Source organism: Vulpes vulpes, chromosome 9 (genome assembly GCF_048418805.1).
Source record: "Vulpes vulpes isolate BD-2025 chromosome 9, VulVul3, whole genome shotgun sequence".
NCBI lineage: Eukaryota > Metazoa > Chordata > Mammalia > Carnivora > Canidae > Vulpes > Vulpes vulpes.
In genome coordinates this window covers 74,066,472-74,087,032 of record NC_132788.1, presented here as the reverse complement: position 1 = coordinate 74,087,032, position 20,561 = coordinate 74,066,472, and the positions used below count along the sequence as shown (strand labels likewise).

The window sequence follows — 20,561 nt, the reverse complement described above, 5'->3', positions numbered from 1 at the left end:
TATGCAAGGATTTTCTTTCTTTTCTTTTCTTTTCTTTTCTTTTCTTTTCTTTTCTTTTCTTTCTTTTCTTTTCTTTTCTTTCTTTCTTTCTTTCTTTTTCTTTCTTTCTTTTCTTTCTTTTCTTTCTTTCTTTTTCTTTCTTTCTTTCTTTCTTTCTTTCTTTCTTTCTTTCTTTCTTTCTTTCTTTCTTTCTTTCTTTCTTTCTTTCTTTTTAAAGATTTTATTTATTTGAGATAGAGAGGGAGAGAAAGTGAGAGAGCACAAGCAGAGGGGGGGGAGGAGCAGAGGGAGAGAGAGAAGCAGGCTTCCTGATGAGCAGTGAACCTGAAGCGGGGCTCCACCCCAGGACCCCAGGATCATGACCTGAGCTGAAGGCAGAGGCTTAACTGGATGGGCCACCCAGGCGCCCCTATGCAAGGCTTTTTAAGATTTAATGTAACAGGACAGGTAAGACTGAAAGAAGCAAAAGCACAGGGAAACGATCATTTCCTCTTTCTGTTTAACAAACACCGATTTCACATGAGCACAAATTTGGTGAGGGATTTCATCAGAGACTGATGCCTGCCAGGTATTACACTAATCAGGAATACCCTGGCACACAGGCTGATGAATGGGTGAACAGGACCAGTCAAAACTTCACTGTGCCCAAACTCTACATCTGCCTGAGGCGTCTTCCAAGTCTGGCTCGTACCCCTGAACCTGGAAGTACAAGATGTATGTATGAGTGAGGAGGATCTTGAATTAAATTTTTAGGAAGATTAAGTGGTAGTTTTGGGCTTTTCCAGGAAACCAGGGTAAACATACCATGGGAACAGGGTTTCCATCTACTTGGCATAGTGCCATATTCCATCCAGGTCCTTCACTTCAGTGAAAAGAGGGAATCTTGGCAAAATATCCCAATATATGTCATGCACGCACTCAATGGTGGCCCCTACGATGTCAGTTGGAACAAGAATGCATATTTTTTAAAAACTGGCAGATTTGGGGAGGCTGGATGGCTCAGGGGTTGAGCTTCTGCCTTCAGCTCAGGGCGTGATCCCAGGGTCCTGGGATCGAGTCCCACATTGGGCTTCCTGCTCCGCGAGGAGCCTGCTTCTCCCCCTGCCTACGTCTCTGCCTCTTTCTGTGTGTCTCTCATGAATAAATAAATAAAATCTTCAAAAAAAACCTGGCAGATTTATTTTAACTTCTATTAGGTAAAAACATATGTAGTATCTCCAAGCTCTGATTTCATAGATATCATATCTTAGGATGAGGTCCATTTGACTTAAATTAAAAAATGACTTGATTTAAAGAGGATGATATAAATTACCATATAAGTAGGTACAGCAAACCTCATGATGATGGGACACCAACTCAGTGGATTGAACTTTGGGAAACCAAAAGTTCATGGTGTATTCTACAAGGAGATTTGGTATCTAGGTGGATTAACTTCTTGAGGTGACAATGAAGCAGCGGGAAGTCACCGCAGACACAATTTAATCTGAATTTTCAAAGGGGAAGGAAGAACCTAAGGGTCATCCTGGACTTACAAGACAAAGACACACAAAGTGCACTGTATTCAATGCTTCTAGGACTTAAATCTATCACATGGGATCTAGGAGCATCTCATGTACAGGCTGTAGATGTGACTAGTAACTGGCCGCTCTACAGTGGTGAGAACCTAGGTGGGATAGCATGAGATCGGCAGATCCATTCTTCACCGTCCACACCACCCATCTGCCTCATCTCCCTTTTCAGCTACACTGGGCAAAATGTACCATCTTGGTTCCCAGATGCCAGGAGAATGTCCCCCGGGAGGACAATGGAGCAGACAATGAGAGCTTGAGTATGTGAGATCAAGTGAGCACAGTGAGCTGGTGGTGACAAAAGCAGAATTCTTGTGTTTGCTTGGTGATGAGTGAAGGAATAAATAAGGAAAAAAAAAACCCAACAAGAAAAGGCAGAAGTCTAGCTTTTGTTTCTTATGCCACTAAGGACTATCCTGAGTTTATGAGAGTTTACCACTGGCAGCATTAACACTGGGATCTTGTTAAGAAAACAGAATGCTTTCCAAAGAGTGGCTGTGAGCAACTGTGTCAATACAGACATAGGGACCACTAATCCAAAAATTATTAACACCATTAGGCAGGCATTCTTATTATGTCAATGCAAGTGTGTTTGCACTGGTGACTCACAAGGTCTATGTGGAACGTGTCCATATGTTAGAGGCACCAATGGAACCCAAGAAAACCAAAGAACATAAATAAAAGTTCAATACTAATTCTTCTTAGCCCTTCCTCCAGAATACTCTACGGAAGCCAGCACAGTTATACTCCAGAACCAGAAGAATAGTGTGAGTGAAGTATGAGGGCCAGACACGCAAGCAGTAGAAGAGGGGATGAGTGACATAAAGATACAAATTGGTTGAAAACCATTAGGCACTTGCATTGGTTTCCTTAGCACTACCTGACCTTATGGAATTATTGTTATCTCTCTGTAGGACAAGACGCTTCACTAATGTTCACTGGATTAAAATCTTCTCTACTTTTAGTTGCATAGGTTTTAAATAAACACTGAACTTGTGATAACCAGTGTGGTGGGTTCCTAGATCGGAGCCTCTAAGCTGGGATTCATAACCATGGGTGAGTGGCAAGATAGTATGATAGTTTCTGTACGCACGTGTTAAGAGAACAGGCCTTTTGTAAGAATATACATGTGTATATATTTCTCACCTTTAGCCTCTAATTTTTATAACATAGGTAATATAGTAGACATGAGTATAATTGATCAAAAGCACATTTAGTAGGGATGCATATTTAAAATCTGTAATAACGATAGAGTGAATAACCAAATACGATCGGAGGTCACTGGCAGTTCTCCTCGCTGAAGAGTTGTCCCCAATTCTCCACTGGGAGAGAAAGAACTGAACAGATGGCTGGAACCTAAAATGCTGCAATATTTGGTCTGGGCCTTATCAGTAGGGGCTCAAGGCTAAGGAAGTATCAGTATCAGTAGGAGCTCAAGGCTAAGGGAAGAGGAGGAGAGTAGGCGGATGGATGGCTGAAGCATGAACAGTATCTTCAGGCATAAAAAAAAAAAAAGAAAAACAAACAAGAGTGCTTACAAATGATTTAAAGGCCGATATTAAGAATTCCAAAAAAAAGGTTTTTTTTGTTCCATAACATAGTTTATATTGGGTCACAGTTTTAAGAATTTTTCTCCTTCTCCACATCACTTCTCTGTCATTTTGGATGGTAGCAGGGGAAGAATGCTACCGCGTAAGGATGGGTGAGAACAGTGGTTCTCAAAGTACGGCCCCTGGGAACTTGGCAGAGTTGCAATTTCTTAGGCCCTCCCTATTCGGGAGCACTGGGACTGGGTCAGCCAGTCCTCTAGATGATTCTGATGGGAGCTCACAATTGAGGAACGCTCTTAACGTGAAACCCAGATTTTCTGCTGTGTTTGGAGCATCTGTAAGTATCCGTAAGACTAACCCGGTGCTCCTACAGCATCTGTGGCCAAAGGGTAGGAAATACAGAACTACTCCTACTGGGTTTTTTTTTTTTTTTAAAGATTTTATTTATTTATTCATGAGAGACAGAGAGAGAGAGAGAGAGACAGACAGACAGACAGACAGGCAGAGGGAGAAGCAGGCTCCATGCAGGGATCCCGACATGAGACTCAATCCTGGGTCACCAGGATCACACCCTGGGCTGAAGGCAGGTGCTAAACTGCTGAGCCACCTGGGCTGCCCATCCTGATGGGTTCTTAATCTTTACTATTCCATTAGTTCACCCTTCTTCTGCACATATCATCTAGTCTCTGCAATGATATTTCACAACTATCATACAGGCTGGCTACACCGGATGATGGGGAGGTAGCGATAAACAAGAGACAGGGAAGCTTCTTTCATGGAGTTCACTGTATTTAAAAATTTCACCTGCTGCACATGTGGGGGGGGGGCGGGAAATACATCCATGGTGATATTCCACTGGTGCTCATTTTAAATCAGACACTGTGTCACATTTTGTATATTTTCATATCACTGCATTAATTATACCACGTTGCACGTGTCTCTTTGCGTTGTATGTCTCTCTGATTAGACGGCAAACTCTTTAAGGGGCAGAACTGGGTTGTGGTACTCTTTTAAGCTCCAGAACCTATATAGTTAGTGTATAATAAATGCAGTTTGAATGAATCAAAGACTTTAATAATAATTAACAATGCCGGCTAAAATTTACTGAGCACCTACTACGTGCCAGCGCCTGGTATCATGCCCATTTCACAGACGGACCACTGGGCACACCAACGCTAAGTCACTTCAGTGGGCAGCTGGTTTTGGAATGCAGGCAGTCCGGCTTCAGAGTCCACACCTATAACCACTAAACACAGCCGCCCCCGCACTAACTGAGGTATGGGCCATGGTCCAGCAAAACATGTCCTTTCTGCCCTGGACTCAAGGCCTCTGCTTCTGCTGTATCTAAGCCTGGTTGGCTGTTCTGTAATTTCTTTCCATCTGTTCAAAGGTCATATCCTCACAGCGGCTTTGCCAGACTCAATCTTCTCCCTTCCCTGCGTTATTTTGTTCAGAACTTATTTCTTTTATTATGTAATTATTTGTTTGTTCTACGTCTACTGTAATGTCAGCTCCATGAGGACAGACTTCGTCAAGCTCACAGCTGCATGCCCCGGAGCCTAGGACACTTGGCATGTGGTTAGGGTTTGGTAAGATCTGCTCTATGAACGTGTGCACGTTAGTACTGTCCAGTGACTTTTGTCCCGCTCAGGAACACATTTCTGTTGAACTCTGGACAACTTCCCACTTATCCTTCTTAAGTTGCTTTTTTTTTTTTTTAAGTTGCTTTTTATTTTTGCCTGTACAATCTTCTAATTTATTCAAACACCACTGGATTATTCCAGCTCTTGGTGTTATTTTTTTTTCTAATTAAAGTAAACTGCCATTTATTTCTTACACTGATCTTTAACATGAGAGTTCTTGTTCTTGTCGTAAATATGACTCATATGGAAAAATGGAAGTTGAATAGAGGGGCTCATGTGTACAAGAATGCTTCCATCAATAGTTCAGCTATAAATGGTAGAGACATAGCCATAGACACCTGTCCAATTCTAAGGTCTATAGTAATACTTTCGGTAGCGTTTTGGCCTTTTGGATGTATAACCTAAAATTCCACCAGATGACTCAACGGCCACTCTTGGAAGCAAATACCATATCCTTTACACAAACACTTTAGGTTTTTCTTTCCTTCTGTCATAGCGTACCTTTGAACTCAAGATTCACAGCCAAGACGTAAAATATCCAGAGAAGAGATCCTTCAAAGATAGACTTCAACATATTAAAAAAGGAAGAGAGAGAATTGGAAAGAGGGAAGGAAGAAGAATAAAAGAAAGGCAAGAAAAAGAAAAATCAACCTGCCAGTTAGTCTGATTTCCTTGAAGACTATAAAAGGAATGAAATTTGAAGGTCATAAAAGTACTGTTTGTTTAGGGAAGTCATACAGGTAGTATAAATATCATCAGCTACAGTTGCTATGGGGTCTGTTTGTTTACCAAACAAGAATACAAATAGTTATACAAAAGCGGAACAACATTTAGGTATATAAATGTAGAAGGCTTTGCCTTCTGGTAAATTTCCCAAAGTGCCTTTTAAAGTGTTCCTACTTTCACCTTACTCTCTGGGAAATCTCTGTTTCCTTGGTTCTCTCTTTTCAGTTCTAACACCTCCAGGGAATGTTTTACTCTCAGATTTCTGAGTCTGATAATGATTTTTTTTTTCCTTTCCCCCCTTTTCACTTTAAGACACAAAAACCAAAACCAGTAGCCCAACCATGCAAGCGGTACAATGAAAACCTTCTTTGCAACTTAAAACGCATTAAAAAAAAAAAAAAGACAACAAAAGCCAGGGAGTTTATAGAAGCATTCTAGTACAGGCATGTATTTTTTGAGTTGAGTTAACCCATGGACAACCACCCAGAAAAGAGTGTGTGTGTGTGTGTGTGTGTGTGTGTGTGTGTCTTTTAACTGACTTTCTATAACCAGGTAGGTTTCATGCACTGCAATTATACCTGCTGAGTTAACCATTTGTTTTGGAAAATGAAGGGGGTAGGGGGGAAGAAGAGAGGGAAGAAGACCAGCAAAGCTCTTCTGGAATATCTTAGTTGAGTGTGTGTGTGTGTGTGTGTGTGTGTGTGTGCACGCATGTGTGCGGAGCATGCACATCGTAACTCAGATCTACCCTAAGACAAACTACACCACAGAGGCTGCTGGGAGTGGGAGCCTTCTCTTCACACTACATTGACCACAGTACCCACCAGGCACAGCCCCGATGCGTTTCTGTGAATGGTACAGATTGCCATATGGACGAAGACACTGAACAAGCTGTACAACTCTGGGCGACATGTGCCCGGGGGATTGTCCCATATTAACACCACCTGGGCTGTGGCAATTGTGCTCTGGATATGCAGAGGCACCAAAGAGCCCATCAGGATGTTATTTTTGAGTACAAACAAAAAGGAAAATTATAGTTAAGAGAATTCTCTGGCTAGCGTATCTGTTGCTCAATTCCCGAAATAGTTTCCCAAAGGAACGGTTATCTTCTTTATTCACACAGGCAGAAATGACAAGCTGGAACACATATTAACAATTTCCCTTTGTGAGCTTCCACTATTGTTTTAATGAGGAGAATATACTTTATAATATACTTAGGCCTTGACTGATTACAAAGGGGGGTGGAATAAAGCAGCTTGGGACTGCTGTACATATGTAACACACTCATTTGCATTACCCAGGCGAGCCAGGCAGCAGAGTGGTGGCTCCAGTCAGAGAGAGCTGCAGAGCCAGGCTACAGGGTGACACCAGCGCCACACAGGCAAGCTGGGGAAATTTCGAAAAAGAATGGGACTTCCATCTAGGCTGCCTGCATGTGGCCCCATCCCTGGCTTAAAATCAGGAGACTCATACTTGTCATTTAAAGGAGAGTAGAAGGGGTGTCTGGGTGGCTCAGTGGCTGCCTTGAGCTCAGGTCATGATCTTGGGGTACAGGGATTGAGTCCTATATCAGGCTCCCTGCAGGGAGCCTGCTTCTCCCTCTGCCTATGTCTCTGCCCCTCTCTCTGTGTGTCTCTCACGAATTTTAAAATCTTAAAAAATAAAAAAATACATACAATAAGAGTAGAAGAACACCAGGACTTTCCCAAACCCTGTGGCCTTCTGGAGATTCAGGGCTTCTCTTTCCACTCTTGGATGGATCCAATGCCCACCAAAGGAAATGTTTCTGTTCATTAATCCAAGTCGTAAACTGTACACTTCAGCAAGACACTTTTGCAGGGGAAGGGTAAAAGCCAGCACTATGGACAATGCTGTCAGAGTTCCCCCCAAATGGGTCTTCACTGTCCTGCTGCCAAAATGTTTTTCCTTCACACCCTCAGTGTGGGATAAATGTTAAGAAAGCTAATGTACTTGGAAGGAAGGGGCGCAGACCCTGTAAAATGGTGGGGTGCCAACAAGAGATCTGGTGAAAAAAACCCTATTAACAGCAGCCACTCATCAGAAAAGAATGTCTATCCTACATGATGAGAGAAAGCGGGGGCCCGAATATTATTTTGCAGGGGAAACTGGGCACATTGGATGTGAAAGAGCCCATGGTCAAGATTCATATTGAAAAAAATTGAAACCAACTCAACTTAGGAGAAACTTATAAAAGGAATACAACTCTCTAGACCAATGATAACCATTTTATTGGAAAGCACATATCATTTAAACACATAAATAGAAAAAGATTTATAGAGTCTAATGATGGTGTGTTATGGTAAAAGGCACTTTATTGAGGTAAGATACAACAGCTGTTTGAGAATAATGGCTGAGGTTTTTTTTCTTTTAATCACCATACAGAGCGAACAGTCAAGAAAATCCATAAACCTATCCCTCATGGCATGCCAATATTTTAAAGATGTTTCTCCTTCGCCCTACCTTATGTGTGAATGACAGGACATGAGACTGTACCTTGCCACATGCCCTGAGAAAGCTTTTCTCCCTTGCTTCTAAGACCGAGAAGCAAGTGGTTTTAAATAATGAGACAAACGGACTGCAGCTCTTCCAGGCATGATGGTCACAAAATACCCAGCAGCATGTCTGTGGTACGAAATGTTAACTAGACATTTTGTTTCTTTCTGATATCAGCAGAAATGTTTTTGCCCTATACAGATAGACAAGGGACAGGTGTCGCTGCCAAGAGTCTGCTTTGGAGCTCAGAAGCACCTGCATTTCAGGCCTCTGCAACTGGCTATGTCTACTTCTTTTCAGGTCCCTTCCAACACCTGACAGGCCATGCCCAGCCTGTTCTTTACGTTCTTCACTGCCAGGCACCTGATTTGCCCCCTTGTGAAAAGATGAGGCAGGGTAGGAGCACTGCCAACTGTGAACCTCTGGAGCTTCTCTCAAACTATGGCTAAACAGACAGGTCTGGCCCCAGGCCCTCATTCTTGAAAGCTATGGCCTCATCCTGATCTCTGAGCTTTACTCCCTGGTGACTACAATCCAGTATTTTGGGCAAAGTCATGATGGTTCTGAAGAACAGCCCCCTTTGGGAACCACCAGACTATGACAGTCATTACAAAGACTTGAGGGTCAGGGAGACTCTGGTTCCAGTCCCTGCCTGGTCCTAACTAGCTGTGTGGCTTGTGCAAATTATATAATTGTTCCGGGCCCCCCAAATACCATCCGTATCAAGAGGACAGTACCCCGCTGGGTTACTGTTAGGATTTAAATGGGAAAGCCAGTATCAAGGCTTATGTCCAATCCTTTGTACTCATGTCCGTTACAAAGTAATAGTTCAATAAAGGTTAGCAACATTATCATCACCATCATATGCCAGGTACTGAGTCCTTCTAGCAGTACTACTTCTACTTTTTAGGATCACAAAAGAATGGCAAGCCACTAGCTTAGTGGGCTGAATACATCCTGGGATGTTTAATCAAATTAAGCATGCCCTTTCCAAGAGTGCCAAAACCCAGGTGAGCTGAACATACCACTAGCACTGCTTCGAAACTTGAGACAGCCCTGGGGATCTGGTTAAAATGAAGACCCAAATTCAGCAGGTCTGGGGTGGGACCAGAGACCCTGAATTTCTAAGAAGCCCCTACCAAACCAAGTAATGCCAAAGCTGCTGGCCTGCAGCCGCTGAGTAGCAAGAATATAAGCAATATGTGACAAGTACGAATTCCATCACCCTCATCCCCTATCAGTATAATCCAAATCTTCATGAGAGAGGCCTAGGAAGCTGTATATTTTAACAAATGCCTGTGAGACTATCATGAGGAAATCTGAGAAACATTGCTCTTATAGCTAAAATAAGGAGATGGCAAATTATTTTCTATAAATGGCCAGATAGTAAATTATTTAGTCATTGTGGGCCATATGGTTTCTGCTGCAACTGCTTAAGCCAACCATTGTAGCATGAAAGCAGCAACAGACAATGTATAAATGAATGATCATTGCTGTGTTCCAATAAAACTTTATTTACAAAATGAGCAGTGGGCCAGATTTGGCTGGTAGGTTGTAATTTGCTGACCGGTGTTACAGATCAATTGCCTCAGCACATACAGGCAGGCGGGAAGCAGCAGTAATAATTTTGAAGACAATTTGGAACGATTTGACTGCAGGTTCTCCAGAATACTCTAATGGGAAATAACGATTTGGGGTGGCTCATTTGTTCAAGTGCTTCAAATAAAGGGAAATACAGAAGAAATCGTATGATTTTCAAAAACAAAACAAAAGGAGTTGAAATAAAGAAGAGCCGTTCAGAGTAATATGACCTAGAGCTTACTGCATACGTTTCTGGCTCAAGACGCCCAAAATAGGAATATGAAAACATGCAACAGTTAAAAGCATGTATAAGTGGAAGAGTTCTGAAAGCAAGCTTCTAGAATTTTAGCAAGTCAACCAAGAGCACCAATATTTATCTGTCAGCACAGAATTTTGTTCAAAAAAAAGAAAAAGAATGAAAAAAAATTCAACGCCAGCCATGTCCACATTTTAGAGTTCCTCAACTTTTGAAAATAATGGGGCGGGAAACACAAATGTTATTGTTATGTAGTCAAATGCATGGCAATATGTCAAGAGGCCACAAATCAAAACCAGAGACTGTGTATCAAGTGAAAATGTCTGAAAGCGCACTAGCCAAGCAAAAACCGTCAGGAGTTATTTGCAGGCAGCTGCCCACTGCAGAGTGTGGAAAACGCAAGCAACTGGCATACATGGGGCTGTGTCAACAAACTAGCAGAAGGCAGGAAGAAACACTGTGAGTGGACAGAGGGCAGGTTAGATCTCACAGGGCAGGGGCCACGTGAATCGCAGGAACAACAGGACAGCCTCGAGGGAAGAAGAGGCTGCACAACCGACCCAAAGAAACCTTTTCCACTAGATGTGTAAGGAAGTCTTGAAATACGCATTTAGAAGAGCTTTGAATCTGAGACACGCTCAAGTTAGCAAACATCTACTCGTGGCGGCTGAACTGAAAAGCAAAAAGCTGGGCAGACTCAGAGAAGAGGAGTATCTCTCATCTGGACCACAGAGGACAGGGAAAATGGGATAAAGACCGGAGGACGTGTTCAATGCGGAAGCACAAGATCTAGGAGGCGAGAAAGGAAGGAGGGAGACTTGCAGAGAGAGCGACGCTGGCTGGCAGCTGCCTGCGTGCAAAGCCACCATGGGCTTCATTTTTGTTCTTTATGTGCTGTTTCAGACTATAAGTGACGTATATTTTGTCGATGCTACCCACCGCCTTCCTTCCTGGACAGCCCAGTAGATACCAGTATCCACGTTAAAAGAGGAAACCTTGTATTTTCCTTTAAAATGTGCTGATGGGGGTGCCAGGGTGGCTCAGTTGATTAAGCATCTGCCCTCGGCTCAGATCCTGGTCCCAGGGTCCTAGGATTGAGCCCCAGGTGGGGCTCTCTGCTCAAGGGGGGGAGTCTGCTTCTCCCTCTCTCCCTGCTCCTCCTGCCCGACTCATGCTTCCTCTCTCTTGAACAACATAAAATCTTTAAAAATAAATAAATAAAATGTGCTGCGGTGCAGAGAGTAGGTAGAGTCAGTAAGCATTTTGCTGGATTAAAAGTCATTTTAGGAACACTGATTTCAATTTATCGTAATTGAATATTCATTGGTAGGCTAAATGAAAACTTTAAGTGCTGTTTTACAAAGTTACGAGACAGGCTTGCATTTGGATCTTGGCTACGCCACTAACCAGTTCTGTGACCCTAGGTCAGTTACTTAGTCTCTATGAGTCAATTTCCTTGTCTGTAAAATGGGTATAATAATCCCTACCGCTTCTCAGTGAGGATAAAATGAGACATCATTCCAAAAACAAGGGTTTAGCCAGTGCTTGGCGTGGAGAAAGAACCGAGGAAGTGTGAACTCCCTCCCCTTTCCCAAGTGCACCATAATATAATGTGATATTTAGAATTTTAATTCAGGCAATTACTTAAGTAGTAATTGCTATTTGTATTTACATAGCTGCTTTGATCCAAGAAGCTCAAAGGGCTTTACTAAATTTAGCATTTTAATAAATGTTTCATTTGCATTCCGTTGATTTTGTTTACCCACACCAAAACTTGGAATTTCCTAAAGCAAGACAGTCGGGCAAGTTAAAGGGAACAAGATGACAGCTTCACGTTCACAGGTGTCCCAGGTCTAAGCTTTATCTGTTTGTCTAGGATGTCGCGGCTCCCTGGGTCCTCGGGAATGAAACGGCAGTGAGGGACGAGAACACACGCCTGCTTCCTCGTTAGCTCCCTTTAGCTTCTGCTGAACTTCACCTCCACCACGCTCCTCGCAGGCTCTGGCAACCGAGGTATGTTTATTGCACCAATGAATTTATATATAATCAGCACAATAAACATTATTAAATTGCCGGAAGAAAATCAAAGCACGAAGCACGGCGCCAGTACTGAATTCTAATGATGCTGCATGGCCGTGATTGCACAGGGACAGGATCTTAACAAGCCTTGATTTGAGCGTTGGCATCCGCCTCACAAATCACATGGGCCGCTCCTCTCGTAATAGTGCTGAATATTGATAAATGTCTCTACCCTGCGCAACAGGGAAGTGGGTTTCTATTGGCAATCTTTACCAAAGTGTGTTTTTTCCCTTCTCTACACTCAAGGGTTTACCCTGAATGATTTAATTATAATTTTCCTTGTGTAAGACAAATTAAAGAGGAGAGTAGGAGTGTCGTGCCAAGCACATTATTTATCTCCTTAACAGATTGCAGCTCACCAAACCCCAGAGCTGCTGCTACAGCGGCTGCTCACAGGAGCCCGCAAAATACATGGGGGCAAGAGTCGGGGGGAGGGAGGTTTCCAAATGACACAGAAATATGTAGCCTAGGTGGGATTGTGAGACATCTACCACTTTAAAAAACAAAAACTCTTAGGATCCTGCCTTTTTCCAACACAGTTTCGCACGGAGCGTTCCTGAATCCTTTTAGGAAGAATTCTTAAGCTGTCACCTAAGACTGAGTCTGAAGGGCTAGATGATTATTCAGTGCGGCAGAGCCTCTTGCTTGTTCAGATACTGCTCTGGGAGAATGGGCGGCGGGGAGAGAATGTTATGTGGAAATCAATGGAGAGCCTGCAAAGTTACGTATTTCACAAATGCACTGGGAAGAAGGGACAAAACTTCTCCAAGGGACCCCTGTGACAGACATCAAGTCAGTGTCTAAGTGAAAACATTTTTATTGTGATAGCTTTCCTCTCTTACTTTTTTTTTTCCTCTCTTACTTTTAAACCATTTTCTACTACTTAAAGAGGATATCACATTGACGATTTAAAAATAAATCGTAAGGTACAACGAGGTAAAGCCTCATTATCAGTACTTGTATGTACACAAAGCTGGTAACTAATAATTGAATTTTTAATGATCAATTCTGTAAGTTTCTAACTTTTGAATTATCTTGAACCTAGGGGGTGCGCATTTGTCTTGTTCACTACATTCAGCTAAAATAGGCTAACGAGAATTTTCTTTTAGTTTAGCCCCAACTAGGGACCTACCCTGTAATATAAACTGAGAGAGCCAGGATATTAAGGAGTGGCATGTAATTTCATTAGTTGTTTCTTCTTTGCATATAGAACTGGAAAATTCAGCCTGTTTTTACAGCCAGATTACAGCTCAGGAGAACCCAAATTATTTTCTGATCCATATTCTAATTTTTAGCAGGTAGTATAGTGAAGATTAAGCCTAACTGGTTTGCAGACAAGTGAGGATTATTAAAAAAAAATTCAAGCCAACTTATTCCCCTGGAATGAGACTATTAGATCCATTCACTTTCAAATATACCTGAAAACATAAAAAGGGCTATTCTTCTCCCACCTGCCTCATTGCTAATCTATCACCTGACTACAGATATAGAACCTTTTAGAATGAAACCGAGCATACTGCATCTAAACAAGAAGAGTTTTCTGTGTCACAGGAAATCTGTGCAGGCTCCACCACTGCCGATAAGATTGCAACAAATATCTTAAGGGCATCAGTCGGCATTTTTCAGTGGATGGACTGTTCTGCCTATGGATCAAGATGTAATTCGATCACTCCATGGTAAATGGATGGCATCAACCTCAGACACCCAAAGCCAAGTACAGCAAAGGACAACAACCTAGAACCTTTTCTTTAAAGCTCTCCGAGGTTCAGTGTTACTTTTTTACTTGCAAAGACACTGTAAGAGGTGGTAAAGCAAGAGCAAAGATTGGCTTCCAGGTGTACAAAGCTATCCTCACATTTGGCCCAATGGCTCCACATAGATTCTTACTGTCCACCATTCTACCCCTCGAGTTCTTCTGAACAGGAAATTTGAAACATGTTTTACTTTACCTATGTCTGTCACAGAAGTTCCAAAATGATCTTAAAATGGTTGCAAGTTTCAGATAAAGCATCTATTACTCCCATCTCTCAGAACCTCTCACATTTTTCCTGCTTGAATGTCACACACACACACACACACACACACACACACACCCACAAATATTCAGAAAGCATTTTCTGTGATTACTGATCTTGAAATGGATAAAATGTTGCTGGTAGAAAGATACACATCTAATTAAACCCGTGGGCTTCTTAATGCTCAATAGTTGAAGAAATGTATGAAATTATATTTGTAATTGCTCAAGTGAAAAATATCATTTAAAAAAACTTTGAGTCATTTTTATTAAAAAACAAAATATAGAATTTGTTTTTCCTGCTGGAAGTGACATTTACTATCACACATTACTTTGAAAGTTACTTTTCTTCTGTGTGGGGAAGCTGTGCATATGAAATAGATGGGAAACCGATTTAAAAATAGTACATTGAAAATAAAAGCTTTTAATTTTAGGAGCATTATATATATATAATTCATATATATATGTACTCCACTTCTGAAAAGCATTCAACAGTAGTATTAATGCTTCTGGGGTGTGAAGCTCCAATAACATGAATTAACAGCTTCATTTTCTTAGAACTGTCTGCTAACGGGATATATTCTGGATATTTCAAACAGACTCGGCTTCGGCTAACGTTCAAGCAACGCTGAGGGCAATCACAATATAGAAAGCCTTAACTTCCAGAGAGGAATACAGCAAGCGAGACAGCACCGCATCCCTCCTTGGGAGTTAAGGCTCTATTTTTTCAATCTGTGTACAGATGTGCATCCTAGGTGCACATACCCAGACCCCTTCCATCTCCAGCTCCTTCCAACCTTCACTGAGCATTTACCACGAAAAAGGTCGCGCAATTATGCAAAAGATGGGCTCCCTGTCCTCTAGGAGGGCAGAACGGAGAGGCTATGTTCTATCCTTTCTTGAACTGTGATTCAAAATTGCCAATACCAGACTCTACTACTCCCTTAGAAGGTAGGTAGGGCCCAGGTGTTGAGCTCGCGTGGAGTGAGCATGGAGCACAAAGACTGAGCCTGGGACCCCTGACGTCCAACCCATCCAGCGAGAAACTAACTCTGCCTGGCTTCTCAGGCTTAGGTCAGATCTGTGTAACTGCTAATTCCATGTTGGGAAGGTGAGAATAATTAGACACTTCCCACCCAAACCACAGTGAACACCTTCTTAGGTCCTCTGATGTGCATTCAAGTCCCAGGGATCCCATCGGGGATCGCTGAAATATGGCCGAGCAAGGCCACCCACCCCTCCCACCCTCAAGACCTCTTCAGACACATCTCAGCAGCTCATTCCTACCTTTCCCTTTTGGGGGTGTGGACTGAGAGCTGTCCATTGGTAGAGGCATGTGGGTTCATTATTAAGGAGGTCTTGGAAGGTGCAGAGGAGGAGACACATGTTGTGGTCAGATCCAAACTGCTGTGATTGCTGCCTGTGCTTTCTTCTGCCGAATGAGCACTTGTCACTTCTTTCCAGAGCTGCTGCAGTTCTGTTGGAATCATGCCTGAAACAAACAAATTGGATAATTAAATCAATTAACAGCTAATTCCGTCCTCTTCAAACAGTAATTAAATCAAAGAGTCAGTAAACAAAGCCTAGTGTTACGGGCTTTTTTTTTTGTTTTTTTGTTTTTTGATGTGTGCATTTTTTTTTGCCCCCTCCCAACTAAGGCAAATACGGTAGTAACAACCATGTCCTCCCACTGAACGGCCGAGTTGGAGTGCCCTTGTCACACATAAAAGACCTCCGTAAAAAGGATTCAAAACAGTTACTCTGCAAAGACAGTATGCCTTCATCTAAACTGTTGTTTCTAGATTTTTGAAAAGGAGTAGATAGATGTTATTGTATTTTTAGTCACAAAGAAGGGCTCGAAATAAATTTGTTCAACTATACTATTATGACAACACGAACCACAAAATGAATAATTTTTGTGCTTAAGTCTTAAATGATGACAAATAGCTTTGTTATTAAATATAGTTTTTATTAATCACTTTTAGACATAAATTATGAATTCATATCGTCTTCCTGAAATGCTTTTCAACTTTTAACATTCAAATTGATTATACTATGATTATTTCATTAACACACCTATCTTCCTCATTAATTTTGGTTTCTAGTACCACATGCTTAATTGATGGATGTGTCTACTGAGAAACTGTGTAACTTTTTTTTTTTAACAAGTAACACTATTATTACTGTCATTTCTTAGATCAATGCTAATGAACCATTGCAGAATAAAATGCAAACGTAAAATAAATTTGGAGTAATCAAGTTCTCTTGTTTCTTAAGGGGGTCAAAATGGACAGGAATCTTAAGGAGGAAGGGTCAAATCTGTATTTTCCCCAAGAGGAGATACAATCAGTATGTCAATCTCACTACTATGGCCTCATAACCTTTATTTTAGAGGCAAGCATGCCTCTACAGCCCACCCTTTCCAGATCCTACCTCAATGCATCTGCTGGTGCATGCATGTGCAGAAGAAGAAGATTCTAAATGGTAGCTAACAACAATAAACAACAACAGCCGTTCCTTCAAAAGGACAGCGAGAAGAAATCATCAACCCTGTACGGCATAAGGCAATTCCACATTAGAAGTGGATGTCTGGATTGCAGTTCATTGTTTCAATCAACTGTAACACAGCTATCCTAGAAAGCCTGCCATTTTCTGACTCTATAGCAGCACCCGAAACAGGCGTGTTTCTTACCAAACCTAAGCTATTGAATTAAAAAAGAAGGCTGTGTGCATTATATTCATTTGAAACACATAATAAAAAATGCCAAGGTCTAAATTTAATTTATTTTTGTCATTTAGAATACAATGGATAGATAATCATCTCAACGTGATCAGCCAAACATCTTTACTTTGCTAAACTGTTAAAGATTTTAATTATGCTAGCATTGGAGAGCACTGGTCTAATGAGGCGATGGACTCCAGAGAATCCGAGTGGTTAAGAACTGTGAAATGAGTCTGATAGGATTTTTTTATATTCACCGTGGATCGTTTGCATATCAAAGAGGAGTAAATTATTGCACAGCAGACCAATAACCTTCCCCGCCTTTCTGAGAGGAGCGTTAACAAAAACAGTTGGTCTCTCCTAACGGTTCTCCACGAAAATGTTCAAATGCTCAAGTATTTGCAATTAATATATATTATAAAAGGAGGCTTCAAATGATGCATTAAGTGGTCAGATATTCTTAGAACGCATCCTCGACAGCCAAGTCGGTTTTCTTCTTCCTTCATAAAAATCAAATGCCAATTATATTTTGATGGATTTTGTCCCAAATGAGCATTTAGTTATTAGGCATATTCAATTATTACTTGTCCCCTGAAATTAAGCCTCAGAGGCAAATTAAACAAAGGGAAAGGTCACTCTACAATCCCGTGTCCGGTCCTGCTGCATCTGAGCTATTATTTTCAAACACCTTCCGAAGTGACATGTGGGATGTGTTTGTAGCTAACAGGCCTGCCACCAATGTCCGCACACCAACAATTACCTGTGAATATGGCTGACCCTCCGACCACTGTTTACTCAATTGAAACAATAGTGAATAGGCTTGTCTGTTGATGATAGCATATTGATATAAAGCCACACAAGTCAACACCTATTTTTATTTTCTGGGGAGTAAATACACATGAAAAGAACAAGCTGCCTATTTTTCAACTCAAACTAATTGATTTCTGGGTCAGCTGCATGGGAAGTGAAAAAAAAAATGGAAGAACACTGTTTCTAACAACTGTGTTAACACTTTCCCTCCAAGAAAAGCGTTAACTTTGGAGGTTTTAAAATTTGTAAGCTGTTTATCCAGCAAATAAAGACAAAGGCAAATGTGTTGCTGCACTTGTTACACCGACGGAGTACATTAGTTAGTGTTCCTCTGCTCTCCTTTTATTCCAGTGGGCTGGCAAATCCGTTTCATCACTCACAAGGGGAAACAGTAAATAAAACAGTAACTCACTGACAAACAGGCATACTTTTGGGTCAAATTTCACTGTGATAATTACATTTGAGGACATTCTCATCAGACTTCCAGGGAGCAGTCAAATCACTCTCCATCAATGCTACACCTTGTTAGTGATGTTAAACTATTACTTCGAGGCATACTATCTACCGGAGGATGCTATTATTTGACAGCCATGATCTCGTGATAGAATTAAGACAGATAAGAGGCAGGCTAGTCACTCATCAGACTAAATACGATAATCAACTTTCCAAAAAGCATCACGCATTTCTTCCAATATGGTAGACAGGAATAACAGTACCAGCTTAAACAAATTCATTAACAGGAATAGATCTCCAGCATGTAATCGCTATAGTTCGTATCCTCAAAATTAAGAAGTCAGAATGCTACTGAATATCAGGGGCTCAGATGCTTCGAGAGACCAGGGGGAAAAGTGTATGTGCTAATTATGCAAAACAGAGAAGGCCCTACAATCCTCTTACAAACAACAAAAACGTCCCTCCTACTTCATACCATAAAACCTTCAGGAAGGGAAAAAAAGAAGGCCTCACAATATTACTTTCTATCTATTCATACTTTCATATTTATACACGTTTAAGGTGACTTCGCCAAGGCCCGGAGCAGGTATGTAAAAGAATCGTGATGACCATATCACAAAGTGGCCGTTACCGGCATTTGTAACACATAACCCCTGTGCCTTGCTACATTTCTTTTTCCAGGACAACCGACCCCTTCATTATAAAAGAAAATGCAGACACTGGCTTAAAAAATGTATGTTGTGGGGACAGTTGACAGATTACTGCTCATGGAACTCAATTTTACAACCCCAGGTATCACTGGCTCAAAGACAAACAGAGTTGATCAACCTTTTTTTGTCCTTGTACATCCATACCCAGGTGACCATGTTCAAGCAAGCAGAAAGTTGATTTAAACCTCATAATGACATCAGTTTTAAGCCATCATGTCTCTGATAAAAAAAAATTGTGTTGTAGTCCAACACGACTGAATTCTCAAGCCACTTTGGGCGAGGGGATAGGAGAGACAGAACCAACCTCTGGATTCTGCAAAAGATGGCATCGACGCAGGTAGCTCACTCCACTGCCACAGCCTGACTCCCGAAATACTGTATATTTACATTTATGTATCTTGGGCACACCTAAGGGCATCCCTTAGATGTTAAATATGCTTCCTCTTAATGTCGCAGGGGCTAATAGTTATAGCAGATTGCTAAGCATATCAATCAATGCCATGACTAGTGAATTACCTACTGGTGTCTCTGATATGTTACTGCAGAGATTACACTTCATGCATCACCACATTCATTTCTTTCACATTACACATGAGCTTGTCTTGTCACTGCCCAATTGCCCTCTTTTGGACAGCTTAACTGATGTACTATAACAATGAACCTTAGTGAGCAAACTTAATAGTATAGGAGCAGTGGGAAAAGATGAGAGGTTGAAGCCCGAGTCCAGTGGGTGTGTCAGAAAAGCCTGCGATGTTTCCAACAATAAACCTGAAGGTGTAATTAATGCACGTTAGGACATTCTGCAAGCACAAAAAAATACATTAGCCGATGTGTCCTTTCTTCTCCCCTCGTACTGCTCTGTTACCAAATCTTCTATTTTGACAGCCACGGAGATGCTGATTATGGATCCAGTGGTTGAGCAGTAAAGGCAAAAAGAGGAGGAGGGACATTAGAGGAGAAAGCCCCAGTTTGAACACTGGAAACATAAACAAAAACAGAAAACCCCGGAAGAGATACAAGTTGGGTGTGGTTGACTCAAGAGAGAAGATTCGAATGGAGACATGCCTCACTGGTTCCACTTGACACCAAAAGTTGCTGAACAGATGAGAATGTCTTACTCACCATGAAGGGTGAAGGTGGTGCCACATTTTCAACCCTCTTCAGAAGGCAACTGAATCCAAGACACCAAAGACCTTACCTATCAGACTTTAAGGCCCATACGTGTACATCCAAGACTACTACAACTGCCAAGACCAGACGCCTTGAGGAGGTGACTGAAATGTGTGAACTGTGTATAGGATGGGGGCGGGGGGGGGGGGACTGTATTGCCAAACATGTCATGACTCTTTCTGCTTTCCTTTCATACTTCCCTGTGTTCTGGTTCTGAATAATCTCATGTGCGTTCACATCACACATGGCAAAGAGTTGTTTCAACCATGAAGATGTCCTAAAATGGCTAGAATCCTCATTTGTTTCTGATGTCCAACACCCACTGTAATAACAAGTCAATGGCCTTTCAAAAGAAATTTTTAAATCCGTGATATCTTGTTCCTTTGCAAGGAACTCTAGTTTTTGGAGAACAAGAGGGAGAAATACTACCTGTTCTGATGAGTGCAGAACTTGCTAAAAAAATCAACAGATGAATGCAAACAAGAAAACCCAACAAAAGAGATTAATCCTAACATATAGAATAAACCCTGAATTTATCCCTAGAACTTAGGAAGTGGCATTTAAAAAGCATCACTAAGCTTTAAAACAGAATGAATTACAATGACGGAAAATATAACTTACAGTGGCTAAACAAGGCTAAACAAGCCTTCAGGAAAATTCATCTGTGATTCCAAACTGACAGTGCCTGATTGGATTAAAATGCTCTGTAAATCAAAGTAGCATTGCTTTCTCCTACTCTAAGAATGTGCAACAGTGGGATTCCTC

General features: G+C 41.5%; 1 protein-coding gene across 35 annotated transcripts in view; it reads right to left on the bottom strand.

The window, feature by feature from the left end:
- Window positions 1–20,561, bottom strand: part of FOXP1 (forkhead box P1) — a 581,289-nt gene that overhangs the window by 64,804 nt on the left and 495,924 nt on the right. For all 35 annotated transcript variants that reach the window (XM_025984809.2, XM_025984867.2, XM_025984848.2 and 32 more), the window contains one exon: window positions 15,219–15,423. In XM_025984809.2, coding sequence (XP_025840594.1) covers window positions 15,219–15,423 — 205 coding nt within the window. The remainder of the gene's footprint in view (window positions 1–15,218; window positions 15,424–20,561) is intronic.